At 29.1% G+C, this 15,734-nt stretch overlaps 1 protein-coding gene across 1 annotated transcript in view; it reads right to left on the bottom strand.

The window, feature by feature from the left end:
* The window catches only part of LOC129987827 (dual specificity calcium/calmodulin-dependent 3',5'-cyclic nucleotide phosphodiesterase 1-like), a 324,248-nt gene that overhangs the window by 27,899 nt on the left and 280,615 nt on the right, over positions 1 to 15,734 (bottom strand). Inside the window, exons 7-9 of the mRNA XM_056095791.1 lie at positions 15,474 to 15,590; positions 10,829 to 10,969; positions 9,582 to 9,682 (exon numbers count right to left, since the gene is read on the bottom strand). Of these exons, the coding sequence (XP_055951766.1) occupies positions 9,582 to 9,682; positions 10,829 to 10,969; positions 15,474 to 15,590 (359 nt within the window). The remainder of the gene's footprint in view (positions 1 to 9,581; positions 9,683 to 10,828; positions 10,970 to 15,473; positions 15,591 to 15,734) is intronic.

Genomic DNA, 15,734 nt, shown 5'->3' with positions numbered 1-15,734 from the left:
GGGCCAAGAGAACGACTTAGCTACTCACGCGTCACAGCCCTTTTTACGGGGCGGACTTCATCCATGCATTTCATTCACTCATCCACAGATCGTCATTTAGACCTGAATCAAAGAACGACCACCTCTGAACCAGTACCCTCAGTGGTATTACTTTCGACATGGAGGATTTTGTGACCATGACAGATTTATACGTGCGCCAGCCACCACACACACATGGAGAGTCTTCGGTAGGCGGGATTCAAACTCGCAACCCAAGGGACACGAGTCCAACGCCCTACCAACCAGTCTATCCCGAATCCCGAGCCCTCAGGAATTAAAAGTAAGACATTCTATCTAAATTTCTTTTTACATTTTGAAAAAAAAAATAAAACTTTTCCCCTTTGTTTTATTTTGAAAGTTAGAAACTACTTCCGTTCATCGAAAAATCTCTTTCAGTACAATGTTTCGAGATATTCAATGAATAAAAACATTTGTGAAGTTTCATTTTGAATCATAAAAGCAAATCATTAACTATGATCTGTTAACGATAAACATTCATTTGAGGCTTTAATATTTAAAGTTATTAAGAAGTCTGATTTGAATTTTATGTTATACAAAATTTATACTTATAAAAAGATTGAAATTATTTAATAGAAATTTATTGTAAATTTACAAATATTATTTTTAACATTCTTTTTCTTAACATATTTTTATTTTTAATAACGTATTTACAGGCACTTATATGCGTATGCTTCTACATAATGATAGCTTTATATAACTACTTCAAGAAAACCGAATATGCACTTTAGACGCTTTAATTCGGCCGTTTGAAGATGCATATTGACACCTTACTACAATTTTAGAAGCTAGGTCACACACCATATATCATTTATTTAAGTGGTGGTGTTTTAGAGTTATCATGCCTATATGCAAGTCAATGCACAGACCGACAGAAAGTGAAACATATGAGAATTTATCTTCCCAATTTGGAGAAAATCTCTAACTTGCATATTAACTGTGTATGAATTTTTTGCCTAAACCATTGTGTTGGGAAAATAGAGACGGAAAGTACAGAGTAATTGAAAAGCTTTGGTTCAAAAATTATAATGTTTCACTTTAAATGCTAAACGTGTTTACTAAATTTCATCGATGTAGCTTTTGAAGTGTTGCTTTTACTCGGATGGCAAAACGGACCGAAATCCTTTGAATGCATTAAATGATTAACATTTTGCTACAAAGACCAGTATATACATTTACATGGAGGTAATAGGATATTCAAGACATGATTCAAACCACTTTTTAAGCACGTTCAATCTGATATCGACCATCGAATATCCTACACTAGCGTGTAATTGGAATCGGAAGCATGGAATGTATATCAAAAATTTAAATAATATTCAATAAATGTCTTTTGTTTTTATAAATATTTATTTAATATATTTCTTTATTTCTTTTTCACTTAGCTGATTACTTTTTTTGATGTTTCTGATTGAATTTTCAACCACTGCTAAATGTAAAAGGTATTTTTAACATCTCATATATGATGACTAAGAGGAGGTTCGACAATCGTTAAAAATTCCGATCTCAGGATTTAAAACATTTTTCCAAGTTTCATATCTTCTTAAATTCGTAGAAACATATTACATGAATAATGCCCATCTACTGGAATAGCTCTCTGTCTATGAACATGGCTACTGAAAAATGCTTTGAGAATGAAATGAAACACTCGTTAGGTGAAATCTGGTAAGTAACATTTGCACCAAAATGTAGAGCTTTTTATTAAATTTTGACGATATCCTTGCGCGAAATGTCTGCCGGTTGTAGGTGAGTTTGTTAACAGCAAAACATACAGAGCCTGACAAATAAAATTTGATATACAGATTTAATATACACAGCGCAGTCTTATGAAATTCTGTACCAAATCAGTTCAGTTTTTTTTTTTCATTTTTCCGTACTTTTTTCTGCATGTAACAGCGACAATAAAGAAAAGGAGCGACTTAAGAATGAAATTCGATATGATTTAATCTCCATCAAATGTTTTATTTCAATCAGGCAAGTAAAAGGAGAATAAAATATATATAGAATTTCCTTTATTTTCTTCTAAGAAGCATAAAATTCTCATGAGGGTGATTTTGAAAACAAAGCTTTGAGTACTTGCGGTATTTACGGCCTTATCCAAGTTTTACTTCTATGCGTCGGAGAGAAAAAGGATAACAAATTCTATAGGAAATATGCAAAAAACTTTCGAGGAAACCAGTCCCAATCATTTTGTGCTGATGTATGTTACAGACGATTCAGGAATATTCTAAAATTTAATGAATTTAAGTATAATTATGTGTATAATTCATTAAGATATCATAAACATTGTAATAAGTTTCAGAAAATTCCTTTCAATGATACGTAATATTTCAACTTAGAATAAACTATATTATTGAAGATTTTTACTTATAATATTAACGATTAAATAAAAAATTAAAAAAAACATTCGTTGTAAGAAATGAATCTAATAGTACAATAAGAAGTATAAAATAATCTCTAATTTAGAAATACGGACAATCGGACAAAAACATGAAAACATGGTTTGTACTCTAATTTATACTCGATAGAATCTGAGTCCGAATGAAAATCAAAGAAAGCTTCTAAACATTCATTAAAATTAAAATGCATTATAAATGCAATCAAAGTAACTGTCCGTACATTGATTTCTACCAAAAAAGTTAAAACAATCGAGATTTGCTATTGATTTTAATACTTTTTGTATAATTTCATATTTTCTGTTCAATGTTAACAAGTTTACTTTATTATTACAGTTAAAATCAAATCATACGGACGAAAGGAAAATCAGTAAAACTATGCTAAAAATAATAATTATTTGATGACCTTCGGCGATTAGTTATTTATGCAAATGTACGATATATTTGTCCAGATTTTCATTTGAATAAATAAAATATTGAATTATAAACAAAATTGAAGCGTTATTATAATTTTTATATGATTTACTCCTAATTATAGTGGTTTCTCTGTCAATTACATAGAATTAGGATAGTTATAAATATTTAAAAATACTACATTTTGTTTTTTTCCATAAATAAATAAAAAAAAAATATAGTAAATAAACTATGTTAGAAAGGAGCGAGTGATATTGGATGAAACAATGCAATTAAACATTGTTGCAACAATTAATTCTTAAAATGAAATAAACAACTAACTAAAATAATGATGATAACTATTACCCTAACAATGGAATGATATTGTTTGGCCGAAATCAACAATGTTTCTGCCCATTTGGTGAAAAGACAACGACGCTGAAGCATCTTGTGAATTTCACTGCGCTTATTTTGATATTTCGTTATTTTATTGCGATTTTTGTGCTGAAAAAGCACTTTGGATTGTGATGGCACCCAAACTGCTCAAACGAATTCGGAGAGCATTGTAAGTACACAAAATCTTTTCTCTATGTTTCGTAAAACTTTTATGTTTAAAAATATTACGGTATTCAAATGATATTATTAACATAAAGTTTTAATTTCTGTCTTGAAAATTGCAAAAATTAAAATGATTCGACAAATATATACTAATTTAAGTAATTATGCTAACGAGTTAATAATCTAACATGACTGTTTACTAATCTATCTTCTGTGCTTTAATTTCAGTTAACAAACATTATACTGCTTGTGATTTAAAATTGAACTTTAATTTTGCAGATATACTAATTTTTAGCACAAATGACACAACATAATTAAAGCTTTAATTGTATTCCCTGCATAATAACAATAATTACTGTCTAAATAAAGGATTTCATTAATTGCTGTCTTATTTCTGGACGTTGTATTGACGTCCAGAAATTGTATTTACGTTGCAATTAAACGTATTGGACGCTGTATTTAAAAGAGTGTCTAAATTAGATTATAATAATTTTAATATTGCTTAGATTATAATAAAATTTAAGGGAAATAGAATGCACTAATTTGCCGTTTCTTTTATTTCAGTGCTTCCGTTTTCAAGTCTGCTAAAGCAGAAAAACCAACTGCAACCTTTGATTTTGGTGATGATATTGAAAAGCCTAACGAGGCAGACTTCGACCTTGCAACTGCAAAGCAGTATCTGATCATGATGTACTACTCCATGGAACGGGGGAGGCTCAACCGCGAGAATGAAATTCGCATTGCTTTCGGTGAGCCTCCAATTCCCCGTTCCAAGTATGCTATCTAATTTACGTATTTACAAGGCAGAAAATGAATAAGACTCCAGCAAACGAATCATAATATTTTGTCTAACATCTTCAAACTGAACCATAGCATTGAAGACAATAAAACACTTACGCCTGCACATAGATTTTAAATCTTGATTATATCGTAAATTTTTTTAAAAGTTCTTTCCGTCATTCAAATATTTTAAAAGATTCCTCTTGCCGATATCTGCTGCGTGTTGAACAATCTCTGGATCAATATTTTGAAATAACCGTTTTTTCAATAAAATAACCAATTCATTATATCTAAAAAAATGAAGAAATATCTCAAGATACACATTGCTTTTTGTTAAATATCTAATGAACGAAGAGCATTAGAAGAATACCTTTGAATAGCATGGAAAAGAATCCCAATACAGAAATGAAGACTAGAATTCTGCAGTTTCCTAACATCTTTACATTATTTTAAACAGAAATACCAATTCCTATTGCTATTAACTGTGATCAAAATGGAACGTGAATCAAAATGGATCTTGGACTGAAGAAAACCCAGAAAATTCACCAATAAAGAATTTATACACTTGTCGAACGAAGAGACATATCAAATTGTTTTGAATCGGAAGTCATTTTGCTGCAGATATTGGTTTTAAAAATGCTTCAATAAAGAAAGAAGAATTAAAAAAAATTTTAAAAAATAATACACCGAAATATACAAAATTATAGAGCATTTTTGATGAGCTATTCTTTGTCCACTTTACAATCTGTGGCAATTCTATAAAGCAGTGTCTAATGATCCCAATGATTCCGAATTATAAGAAAGAGAATAAAGAATTCATGATAATAACATCATCGTAGAAAGTATTATTTAATAAACTTGTCGATAAAATGAGAATTCCAGCAACCCATAGATGATTTGAATAAAATATATGATGACTGGATTTAAATATAATAATCAAATTCTGCTGAATCATTAATCATTTGAATTCTACGGACTCGAAATAAGATATGAACCATTATATGAACATTCAATTGATCAAAAGGATTCTGTATCTGACAACCAATGAACCGCAAGAAGATAAATTTAGTAGGAAGCAATGTAAAAGGAAATCAATTGCGTTTATATGAATTCAAAAGATATTTTTTATACAAGAACTGAAGATGAATCCATTTCCACGCCTCATCTTCTCCACACATCCAAGCTTTGGGATTCAATCTAATTATCTAATTGTTTTCAGAAGAGACAGTTGTACAATTAATCTTCAAAAGGAACAACATAACTACTGGATTCATTATTCCAAAAAACATTTTATCTGTCACTAAAAAATACTTAAAAAAAGAATCCTCTAATGCTGTCAAATCAAGTAGTGTATATCAATGAAATGCAACCCTATTTACAAATAGTCCTAATTCATGACCAGCAGATGGATTGTATAAGGCATGAGCGAGGGGGGTTCTATTGACCTCCCGGGGCTGTCCCAGAATGTAGTAATCGGGGTGTTTGGGGACAGCCCTCGAGGAACTCTGGTAGCCGACCTCCACGTGGTGTTCCTCGGGCAACGCTGTAATTCCAATTTTAACAGCGGCTGACGGGCTACCGATATTTTAGAGAAAAAAATTAATAGATATTAACCGATAAAAGATAAAAATCAATAGAGAAATGGAATAAATTACTATGCATAAACCAATAGGAGTTTTCTCCCCATAACTCTCTCCCATGCTCTCTAGTGAAGGCGTTTATCCCAAAGAACCCCTTGCATAGCATTGGCGTGCAATAGTTATGGAATATTAACCTTTGACTTCAATTTAGCATTTAAATCGAATATCTTTGCTTTGGCGACTTATTTGGCGATTAATCCCTGACATGCGGTTAATATTATCCGAAAACAAATCGGTGTTTTAGACGCGTTTTATCTAATCGATTGAAACAAAAACAACTATACTTGTAATCACAAAATAATATACCAAATTTGATACATTTAAGTCACTGTGTCCTTGAGTTATATGTCTCTAAAAATTGCAAGCAATAGAGAGACAATTCCTAGTTGGCTTTCGCTCAAAATGTGGTAAGTGTATAGACTGTGGATTTTAATACTGTGTATCGAATTTTATTTTTTACAGTTTTCCTCATTTTGCAGTTATCACATTAAATTGTATTTGAATATCCAGGCAGGCAGATTTCATCTGGGGGTATTTTGCAAAGAATTTGAAAGAAACCTACAAATTCGGTATAAAAATCATATATCACATTTCCTCCTACTAGATCATATTGTTTTTGATTTATCTTTTTTACAGATAGATAGACAGACGTACATTTTTTAAAAATGTATTTTTGAAACTCTGGAAAGTCTTAAACGTGGAAATTCGTCAGAATCTCCAATTCGATTTTTTTTAGAATATTGCACTTTATCTATACTACTTATATACTACTATATAAAAGTTTAGAGACTTATTCAGAGATTCATTTAGTAACTTAAACAACATAACATATGTTGTTGTTTCCAATGGCACTTGTCATAGACAAGCCCACTGACTTTACAAGTCAGTGATTTTAAGCGAAGGGTGCGTCTCTTGTTTTTTCAGTACCGCCATCTAGGGCCAAGAGTACGACTTAGCTACACACACGTCACAACACATTTTAGGGGGCGGACTTCATTGATGCATTTCACTCATTCACACATCGTAATTTAGACCTGGATTAGAGAACGATCACCCCTGATCCAGTACCCCCAGCGGTACTTCTCTCGAGATGGAGGACTTTGTGACCACGACAGATTTATACGTGCGCCAGCTACCACACACACGTAGAGTCTTCGGATGGTGGGGTTCGAACTCACAGCCTAACGAATGCGAGTCCAATGCCCTACCAACCAGGCGATCCCAGCCTTACATTATTAGTTTACATATTATATACAAGATTCATAGTAATTTTGTTATTTAGTAATTTTTTTTTGCGCATATTCATTTAACTTAATATTTCTCATGTTTGAAAATTGCGATGAACTCAAGGAAAATGGATTATACAATGTTTTATTGATGTTCGAGTGATAAAAAATACACGAAATAATGAATGACAAATAGTATGGAAATTACAGGAAATATACTCTTATTAATTAATATTACTGTACTGGTAAGCATGGAACACTCTCAATGTCCTGGTCTTTCTTATTTAGAAGATGCTACATTTCAATATTTTTTTTAAAACTGAAATACTTCATTTTATTCTTACACTCTGCATATGAAATTTAGTTTCATTTCGCTTATTAATTTTAGTCACAGATGCTTCTAAATATGAGAAATTAATTTACTGCATGCATTTTGTGCATTATTTTATTATTTTAATAACTTGTATAATCATTAAATCGATTTGTTTTAACTGAATTTTAATTCCATAAGAGATGTATCACATAGATTGATGGGATAGATTTCGAAATATTTATAATGAATAAAAAAAAAAAAAAAAACCTGTTACGATTTTCCTGCGATAGATGTCGCTGCTATCAAATCGTAATATGTGGAAGCCAACCATTTACAATTTCCTCTCAAAAAATATTGTTATAAAGTTTTGAAACTGGTAGAGAAACTGTACTATGCTATTTTCTTATAATGTATTTACACAAAACAGTGTTAATTATTTCTGTTAATTTCTATAGTTAATTTTAAAATAACTTTCTGTAAAGCATTGTTTTATCAGTGTAGTATAAAAAACAAATACATTTTTTTTGAATCATAAATTTAGAGGTGAAAGCAAAAACGCAAAAATTATTAAGCCTGCAAAGCAAAAATTATTAAGCCTGGATAGCTTAAATAATGCATATAAAGATGACGAATGACTTTCTTTCTGATGATATTCAATGATAATTAAAAAAATAAAATATGTTATAAATATGATTAAAGTTAAAATCCGTTTAGAGTATTTCTTCGTATTCCTAGCCCTTTAAAGAAATTTGCATTGATCTCCAGATTTTCGATTATAAAACTATTAAAAAAATTAAGAAACTTTTAAAAAAATACTTATTGTAATAACTTACTAAAATGCAAACTTTTTTTTGAATGGATACCCTATTCTTTATAACTTACAGTGTACAATATAGCATGGATATTTATATTTTTATTAATAATTAATGTAATAGTTTATCTTAGTTTCAAAGAGCCAAAGAGCAAATATAAACGGATAGAAAATAACTAAAATGGATTTATGTTAAAAAGAAGAAGGAAAAAAAAAAAAAGAAAAAGGAAACAATGGACAAGCGTTACTTTGTTGTGAAAAATTTGTTTTCTAAATATATTTTTTCATTCCGACAACATCGACAATTTTTTTCGAACAAAATTTCTTCGATGGTAGAGTGGTAGTTGTATAATTTCTAGTTTGTAGTGGTTTGTAAAAAATAAAAAAAAATGCAAAGCTATTGTTCTAGTTCGGTATAAATATTTCGGTTAGGAGAATATTTATAGCCTAAAGCCACAATTTTTTTTTTTTTTTTTTTTTTTGCTTTCGAAATGCCACCAATACAATGTGTGCAGTGAACAAAAGCATATCTTGAAAATAATGAAACGATTTGAAAAACAGCTACTATTATAAAACTTAATACCCTCGAAAATCGATTTTTTTTGGAATCTTAAGACAAAATAATTAAAGCTATGAGAACTGCCCCGAGAAAAATTATCACAAGGGATTCTCGGAAATTTACAATAAATAAAATAATTCACAGCTGGATTACTTTTTATCGATTGTTTATTTCTAATTAAACTGCTGGATATCCTTTTAGAAAAGCGCCATCTGTTACACGAATTTACAAATACATAACACATTTAAGCACTCGTATTTCATTGAAATCAAAACAATATACTGTTATTTTATTGCTTGCATATAATCGAATAAATTAATTTCAAATAAGTGATTATAGAAATGTATTATGAAACAACACTAATAAACATCAACGTGAAGTATCTCAATGAAAATTCTACTGTCAGAGAACAAATAATTATTAAAATATTGTTTCTGATTTTTAAATATACAATTGAAAGATTAAATATAGTAAGTTCATCTGACGTCATAATCACATGACTAAAATAATTTATATGCAATATAACCTATTACTGCAATATGAATAAGTACCATTATAAAATAAAATCGATAAGCAAAAATACAAAACATATAATAATGGACTGTTTTGTAAATTTGTATAACGTGGTATACTTGTGTCATGATGATGACGTGTATTAGTAAAAAATAGGAATTCTTATTTTTTACACTATAATTTCTCTGTTTTTGTTTAGTTAAATTTTTTAAATGAAATAATTTTACATACTTTTATCTTATTCATAATAATAAATTGATTTAAAATAAGAGATAAAATTAAGACAAATGGTTATATGAAACTAGAAAAACATGCTAAAATTTTTTTTTACTTACCCGGACATAACATGGAATGAATTAGTTGTTCCTGTGTGCTCATAATCATGAATTATAGCTGCAAAAAGCGTAGCAAATATTTCTATATCCGTCAGCCAATTCTAAAAAAGTAAGAAAATATATCAGATTTTTAAATATAATTTTATAGCTCAACGAATAAATTTATAAAATGAATTTATTTTTCCTAATCAAAAATTTTTAATTGAAATAACTTATTTAATTACAACATAATTATTGTCTGAAACAATTAAAAAATTAGAAGAAAAATCTTTCGTTTGAATAAAAAAAATTGTTATAATTATCTTAATTAAGATACCTTGTACTCGAATTTCTAATTTACTGATCACAGAATTCTTTTTTGTTCATTATTTTTTTTAACTTGAAGTGAAAGTAACTATTCATTAACATCGTCTGCTATTTTGAAAAGAATTTTTAATTCTTAGGGAAAAAAAGATCCACACTACAGATGGATTTTAATCAGCTTCGACATATTTAAATCTATAATTGTGAAAGGAATTTTGAATTTTAATTTTAAGTCGTCGTTTTACATAAAAAGGTGCGATTTTTTTAAATCTTACTTTCTCTTTATCAAAAAAATTTACCTGAAAGCGTTTATTTAATTACAACACAATTACTGTCTAAAGGTGTTAAAAGGTGTCTAATTAAAGACGTAGAAAAGAATATATATGTAAAATTAAGTTTATATGTAGAATTTGTAGGTTTATACGTAGAAAAATTATTTTCGAAGCTGAACTATGACATTAAATATAAAGGAAAAAATATTTGGATCATTAATGTAAATATGTGAATTGTTCTTTTTTAAAACAAAAGAATAATAAATTGCGTAATACAGTTTCTATAAACTTTTTTACTAAGAAAAAATTGCTTTTAATAATTTGCAATGATCTAATAATATTTACAGAATAAATACATTAATTTGAGATAGTAGAAACAATATAAAATATGTTTATGAGAAATAATAAAAAAATTAGCTTAATTGCAAGAAAACTTATAAAATGACAAAAAATAAGAGTTTAAATAAAATTAAATAGTATATATATAATTAAAAGCTTAATTCAGAAATTTAAACATCTTTTAAAATTCTTATTGAAATTTATTTCATCCTATTTCGCAATAGCTACAACTTAATTTTCCCTGATTGCAATGATTCATTAAGATCTCCAAAGAATAAACAGGAACCAGCCGCTTCTAATATTTGTTGATGGAAATTATAAAAGCCAACTTACTGCAAGTCCCGCTTGACAAAGCAAATAAGCGACGGTTTGCGTGACATCTGCGGCATGCATGTTGTTGTGGTAAGGGTTCCTGTACCGCTCATAACCGTTCTCTATTTGCACGAGGAAACTTTCCAAAGCCGCTGTTGACATCTGCGGGAAAAAAATAACACCGAACAATTCTGATTAGAACACTTTAAACAAAAACACATTATCACAAATCAGTCATGGAACATGATTGTTCCAAACACGGCAGGTGTATATGGCGTGACTCAGAATATGTTTGAATTCAGATATTGTTCCAGGATGATGCATTCAAGTAAATTGATTCAGTTAATTTAACCATTCTTGTATTGATGAGGGAATTCAAGTTTATCCGTAATTAATATATAAATTGAAGTGTTTGTTATACTGTTATGTGTAGTATTTGCATTTGAAATGAATAAAGCCTTATCATTCGTATTCCAACTGCATCAAATATTCGTATTTTAGAATATGTTTGATGATGAAAATATTTTAATCTGATTTCAAAATGTAGAAAGAATAATATTGCATCAAATCGTCTATGTTTACATTTTTACATATAATAAAGATAAAAGTGTGTTTATGTATCTGTGTTTTAGTTCTCTACAGACTAGATAAAACTTGTCACTTATATATTTTGGAAGGAGAATGTGAAAACCACGAGGTTGCTCTGCTTGAAAATTTAATTACAATTTTAATTAATTAAAAATTAAGTGAAATTGTGGCATTTTTTCGAGATAACTTCGGAAAATATTATAACACAATAATAATTTTTACGTCATCTTAAAATTGAAAAAATAAAAGTCTTTTCCATGATACCAATTTTTATGCCGCATAAATATATTTCTACATTCAAGCAATTTTTTTAAAAAGTATTTTTAACATATTTTCAACCTATAGAGATAGATATGAATTCTCAACGAATATTAAACATTCCACAAACCATAATACAAGAAATTAATTCTAGAAGAATACCAGTTGATAAAAGTCATTATTACAGTTTTAAATATTGCTCTGTTTTTGTTTTACAATTTGAATTACTATCGCTTCCATTTTAAAAATAATGAAACGCACAAAGTAGTGAAATTAAACTTTTGTCATCAACACAAATCATTATGAGCAAAGTGGACTTCAGGAAAGCGATATTTATATAAGTTTTGTTTTGTTTTCCGTTTGTTATAATCTTTGTTTCCCGTATAATAATCTTTTTCTTACCTTACTTTTTCGTATGAGAAATTTACAAAGGGAAAGTATTCCAATCTCCAAATAATTCGAAAGTTTCCCCAATCTCCATATTTCAGACTTTCCTAATTTTGGAAATCGATTATTTATAAATGCTTAGCATATTAACAGGTTAACTCATAAATGTTTGGAGCTATATGACCTGATTTGACCTTTACACCAAACGTGCAAATGTATGTCAAATTTTGAAAGAAATACATTCAGAGTAAGTCTGTCTGTCTGTCCGGTAATCCGAATAAACGGAACTCGATAATTACAAACCGTAAAAACTAGATAAGTAAAATTTAATATACAGATTTGGCATCTAAAATGTACATCCGTATCGAATTCTAAACAGAATCCGTCAAGGAGTTGACTCTCTGTCAGTCTTATACAAAGTCTTGATAATTCAAAAATGCAACAACTTATGTAAATGAAATTTGGTTCATAATTTTAGTATTTAAAATATAGTGTAACATCAAACTTTGAACCAGATTTATCGAAAGAATACCCGTCTATCAATCTGTTCTTTCAAACGCAAATAAATGTAATATAGTATGTGATTTTGTGATTATAATTGTAGTTCTAAGTTAAATTATATAATATTATAAAATATTTTGTGGTGATGTTCGTGTAAAGTGTTGTATAAAGCACTTCATCGCTATTAGAAAAATAAACTATTTCACTAACAACTATCGGAACATCACTACTTAGCGCACGTATACATAGAACGGGGATTCCCCGGGCGAAGTATTAACAAAGATTGTATTAGGGAAAGTAGATTGGTAGCGTTTTAGAATAACATAAATGAAAGATGGCGCTACGATCACTACAATTTAAATCGGTTTAACAATGACAACAACAATAACGCTTCCAAAATACATATTAGATTTTTAAGAACTTCTGTATTTACTACATGCCTTGAATTAATTTCGAAAAACACGCCAACGATCACATGCTAGAATTAGTAGAAATGCTAATTTCATGCCAAAGATCTATATTTAGCAACTATTGTTTCCCAATGCCATTCAAAATATTCACAGCATTACTGAAGCTCCATCTAATATAAGAAAGGGGTGGTGGAATACTGCATGTGAGAAAATTTGGGGAGTTCCCTCTCGCTGACTAATAAATTACTTTCTTATAACAAAGAAATCGTTTTTTCTTATTTTGTGATAGTTGATTTCCTCACTCAGCTGCTGTCTAGCGATAGAAAGTTGATAGTTGAAAAAAGGTACCATACTTATTGTACCCAATATGCGACGCTGAACAGAGAAAAGGTAGAAATGGATGATGGACATTTTGCCAAATTGTCTATATAAGGAGATTAACTCCTAAATTTAGGGCTAGCACTAAGAATTCCAAAAATATTAAGATATTTTTCCTTCGAGATCCTTTCCAAAGAAATATTCTTTTTAATAAAATACCAGACAGTTCTTCATACTTCCTTAGAAACTTGCATAAAGATACTTATTTATCTCTTTTACTCATATATGAACTAATACATCTTCAGACGAGTTCTGAAAAAAAAAATACTGAGTTATGGCTGATATTACTTTGACTTTCTCTTACTATTGATTCTTATGACTCCATTTTTTTCTTTTAGTGTGAATGGAATTATTTCCCAGTGATATTATTTTCTTCCTCTAGACGATCTGAATCCTTTTTGTGTTCGGTGTCTTTTGTTTGCACCATAAATAATATTTTTACTGATATATAAAAATTTAAATGGAAATCAATATAATGATTTGTTTCAGCTATTTTAAGTGATATGAAGTCATTCTTAAATAATAAGTAAGCTATACGGTTTATATCAATTACTATGTCGTCATTCAGAAATTTCACTTTTGTTAGTACAAACTTTATGTTACAACGTTGTAATGAGAGATATTTATTTCATGACTTATTTACCAAGATACTGTGGTTTCTCTATAATTTGGCAGTTCGCCAATCTGAATTTTCCAGAGATCTATCGTTTCTGGAAAGATGAAAACAGAATTTTTGTTGAAAAGTAAGTCACTGCATGCGGTCGCAGTGACTTTAGTGCGACATTCGCAGATTAATTAACATATTTTGTTTACAAGATATTTACTATACAAGAATTTGGGCACATTTCGAAAGTATGCACTAAATAATTAAGAATAATGGCGTTTTTTCAATACTATATATTACTATCACGGTTCATTATGCTATTATTTCGTAGATTCTCGATAGATGGCGCTTAGTATATCCAAGCGATACTGAAATTCTCGCTATGCATTTGCTAACGCTGGAGGAGTGACAGATCGGAGAGCAGAAATTGAACCCTGCACACCATTATTCGATCGGATACACACTCTCTCCATAGCCCCACATGGAATATTTAAAAAAAAAATTTATTTTTGAAAATCGCACGTTATGAATATTAAGTAAAATTTCCTCATTAAATCATTAGCATGCCACACATAAGGCTATCTATGGGATTCATAAAAATAAAGTTATTTTTCGGAATCTATGCATCTATGGAATTTTATTTCCATCCCTGAAATAAAATACAAGCCATGTTAGTGATAAATAACACAGAAGATACGAAGATTTATTAAATAATAAAACGTATATTTATTAAATAAATAAAATAAAGATAAAAAACATTATTTATTTTTAATAAATTTAAATATAAGTATTATTATATATTATCATATTAAATTAATCTTATTTAAATATAATAATTTATATGAATTATATTTAAATTTAAGAAATAAAACGAAGAATTTTTTAATTATTATATTTTAATGTATCTAAGAATTCTCCGATTTTCTGAATATAATACTTCTGCAGCATTCTGTATTGAGTTTTAGAGATGATAATAAGATATTCAAATGTATATTTTGCAATAATTTGTACAATAATATATTTTTTTTATTAAAACGAGTTTATTTAAATGTACCTACACAAACATGTTTACGTTAATCTAGAATCCTCTAATCTGAAATTATTGTGGATTATTGACCCACTACTATGTTTTCCTTGAATTTATCACAAAATAAATAAAAATTTGATTGACATTTCCATTGAAATGTCACTGTATGCAAATGATTTCAGATCTGTAACGCTTTGAAACTTAGCATACAACATATAGGAACATTAGCATATAGGAAGCATTCCTTAATAAATAAAAAAATCCTAAATAAGAAACAGTAGTTTTAACACTCATTATTTTTAAAAATTGTAGTATGAAATCAAAGAATCGAACCCCATCAAGCAATTGTTCTTTTAAACAATCAATTAGCATTCGACCCGCATTTCAGAATTATTGTTAGCCTTAAACAATCCTCAGTATCACCAGATAAGTGCAATCTGTTTATTATGTTAGGTTGATTGTGCCCCTGTAATTGAAGGTTTATTGAGATACATTTTAAATGTCTTGTCTTACCTTGAATTTCTGGATGAGTCCAAATCTGTTCAGGAGGTAATGACTCATGTACCTCAAGCACTGGCCGGATGCGACGGAATTCAGTGCAAATACATCGAATGACCAATCCTCGCTGTTCTGAAATAGGTATTAAAACCATTTTACATATGAAGATCTTTAAAAATAAGTACACCAATTTTGTTGAGATAATATTCTTAAAATTCGATAGTCACCAAGTGTACAGAGAAATTAATTGCATTCTTTGAATTTAGTTCCGAAATC

Source organism: Argiope bruennichi, chromosome 10, assembly GCF_947563725.1.
Source record: "Argiope bruennichi chromosome 10, qqArgBrue1.1, whole genome shotgun sequence".
Lineage (NCBI taxonomy): Eukaryota > Metazoa > Arthropoda > Arachnida > Araneae > Araneidae > Argiope > Argiope bruennichi.
The sequence above is the reverse complement of the archived record's forward strand: the minus strand, read 5'-3'. Positions and strand labels throughout refer to the sequence as shown.